The sequence below is a fragment of the Palaemon carinicauda genome, chromosome 1 (genome assembly GCF_036898095.1).
Source record: "Palaemon carinicauda isolate YSFRI2023 chromosome 1, ASM3689809v2, whole genome shotgun sequence".
Taxonomy (NCBI): Eukaryota; Metazoa; Arthropoda; class Malacostraca; order Decapoda; family Palaemonidae; genus Palaemon; species Palaemon carinicauda.
Genome location: NC_090725.1, coordinates 163,822,175 through 163,825,319, shown reverse-complemented (window position 1 = coordinate 163,825,319; position 3,145 = coordinate 163,822,175). Strand labels below are relative to the sequence as shown.

At 35.1% G+C, this 3,145-nt stretch overlaps 1 protein-coding gene across 1 annotated transcript in view; it reads left to right on the top strand.

Moving 5' to 3' along the window:
• LOC137622460 (protein FAM200C-like) overlaps window positions 1–143 on the top strand; it is a 711-nt gene extending 568 nt beyond the window's left edge. The window contains exon 1 of the mRNA XM_068353096.1: window positions 1–143. This exon is cut by the window's left edge and continues 568 nt beyond it. Coding sequence (XP_068209197.1) covers window positions 1–143 — 143 coding nt within the window.
• Window positions 144–3,145: the final 3,002 nt, after the last annotated feature.

Sequence of the window (3,145 nt, the reverse complement as noted above, 5' to 3'; positions counted from 1 at the left end):
TCTGTGAAAAGGCTTTCTCCGCCATACTCCACATCAAAACAACTGCCCGGAACCGACTTCAAATTGGGTTGCTTCATGATATGAGGGTGGCTCTGGTCAACATAAAGCCCCGAATTGAGAAACTAGTTGCATATAAGCAATAGCAAAAATCACATTGATGTATGTACAGAATGATTGATTACCCAGTAGTACATATTTAAATCCATGCAATTTCATTTTCTCTCATTTTTTTTATTTCTTTTATAAACCATATTGGTATTTTGTGTTAGTTTTAAGGAATGAGCAAAATAAAATTGATCAAGCAGTACACTACACATTCCTTTATCCTTCTAGTTACCTAGTAATAAGTTATTATTAATTAAGATAATTAGGGGGTGCTGGACTGCTTAGACATGACAACAAGGGGTGCTAGGGTTGGAAAAGGTTGGGAAACACTGTTCTAGAGGAAGATCACAGAGAAACATTTGCAATTGAATGTAGGAGTCGATTTGCAGTCTTAGAGATTTTAAGAGACGAAGAACAGAAAATTAAAGAAGAATGGTGTGATATTAAGAACGTATATCAGTCAGTTGGTAGTGACATCCTGGGACAAACAGTTACAAGGAGAAAGCCATGGATATCGAATGATACTTGGGATACGCTAAAACGGAGACAAAGACAGAAATTGATTGTTGAAAGTTTTCGAAGAAGTTATGAAAATTACAAGGTAGAGCATGCTAAGCATTCCAGTATTGACAGTGAGGTCAAAAGAAAAGCCAGGAATGACTGGAGAGAGTATAATTATCATTATTATCAATCGCTAAGCTACAACCCTAGATGGAAAAGCAGAATGCTATAAGCCCAGGGAAAATAGCCCAGTGAGGAAAGAAAACAAGGAAAAAAAATATATTTTAGGAATAATGTTAAAATATATGTCTCCTCTATAAACTATAAAAACTCTAACAAAACACGAGGAAGAAAAATTAGATAGAATAGTGTGCCCGAGTGTACCCTCAAGCAAGAGAACTCTAATCCAAGATAGTGGAAGACCATGGTACAGGGGCTATGGCACTACCCAAGACTAGAGAACAATGGTTTGATTTTGGAGTGTCCTTTTCCTAGAAGAGCTGCTTACCATAGCTAAAGAGTCTCTTCTACCCATACCAAAAGGAAAGTAGCCAATGAACAATTACAGTGCCGTAGTTAACCCCGTTGGTGAATAAGAATTGTATTTAGACAGTAAAGCCGATGAGGCCAACAAAGCTATGAATTTAGGAAGTGGCTATGGTGGTAGAATTGCTCATAGAATTATCAATGATATCTCAACTGGGGCAAAAAAGAAGAAGCATATACCCATAAAAAAGAGATGGCTCTGTTATAGCAACAGAAGATGAAGAAAGACAACGTTGGATGGAACACACTTAGTGAAGTTATATATAGGACATATGAAGCGAATAATTTGATTTATATACCTTGATGTGCCCATGAATGAATTCAGTGTATTATAAGTCGAAGCTATCCTCAAGAAACTAAAGAGATGGAAAGCCCCTGGATATGATGTAATAACAGCCGAGATGCTACTGGCCGAAAATGAAGTGACTCCCAGACTACTTACAAGATTATTTCTTAGAATGTGGCACGAAGAAACGAAACTTGATGAATGGGAGTTAGGAGTGTTGGTGAAAATAGCAAAACAGGGGGACCTAACTGAATGCAGTAATTTCAGAGGCATAATACTTATGTCAGTTGTTATGAAATTATATATTATGCTTATTCTGAAGAGACTGGAGAGGGAGATTGATGAAAAGCTGAGAGATGAACAAGCAGGACTAGAAAAGGTAGAAGTTGCACTGACCAAATTTTCGTTTTGAGACATGCTGTACAGCAATGCATTGAATATAGAAATCCCCTTTTGATGGTATTTGTGGACTATGAAAAACACTTTGATAGTGTGCACAGGCCAATCTTATGAAGAATCCTGTGTTATTATGGAATTCCTCCTAAATATGTAAATTTGATCAAGTCTGTTCATGAGCAGAGCAAGTGCTACATTAATGTTGATGGAGTCTTATCAAGTGAGCTTCAGGTGAACAGCGGAGTTCTCAAAGGAAAAGTATTGTCAGACAGAGATGTTGGAGAAGGATTGGACTGCATTGGTGATAGGGATTTAGGAGACCTACAGTATGCTGATGATACTGTCCTTCTTAGCAGAACACCACAGGGTTTCAATGCGTGCTTACCAGAATGCATGAAATATCACATGAGGTAGGGCTGGAGATAAATAGAAGAAAGACAGAGATGATGAGAATGGAGCATGCTATAGAAGATGAAATATCATTGGAAGAGAAAATATTAATGAGGTAGAATCATTTAAGTATTTAGGAACAATGATCTCCAATACAGGGTTTCTAAAATTAGAGTTTAGTGAAAGATTGAAAAAAGCAAATCAGACAATGGCTAAATTAAGTTAAATTTGGAAAACAGATCGCCTAAAATTTCATATAAAAATCAGACTACAGTATATATCGGTTTAGTGAGATCGGTGTTACTCTATGGCCAAGAGTCGTGGTATGAAACAATCTCCAATAGATTTACTAGATTTGATAATAAAGCCCTCACAATGATATTGGGAGTTAAATGCCAGGAAACGATTAGAAATGAAACTCTAAGAGAGATTACTCGAGTACCATATGTGGATGATATCATGATGAGGAGTAGATGGAGATGGTTTGAGCATGCTCTTCGTACTCCCCAAGAGAGATTAGTTCACCAAACGTTTAACTGGGCTCCACAAGGCACTAGAAGAATTGGAAGACCCAGGCTTACATGACTTAGGACTATAAAGCGTGACGTAGGAGACGATGAGTGAAGAAGTATTGAATTAAAAGCTGAAGACAGAGATGACTGGTGAATGTAACCGAGGCCCTTTGCGTCAATAGGCGTAGGAGATGATATATATATATATATATATATATATATATATATATATATATATATATATATATATATATATATATATATATATATACAGTATCCATCTATATATATATATATATATATATATATATATATATATATATATATATATATATATATATATATATATATATATATATATATATATATATATATATATATATATATATATATATATATATATATATAT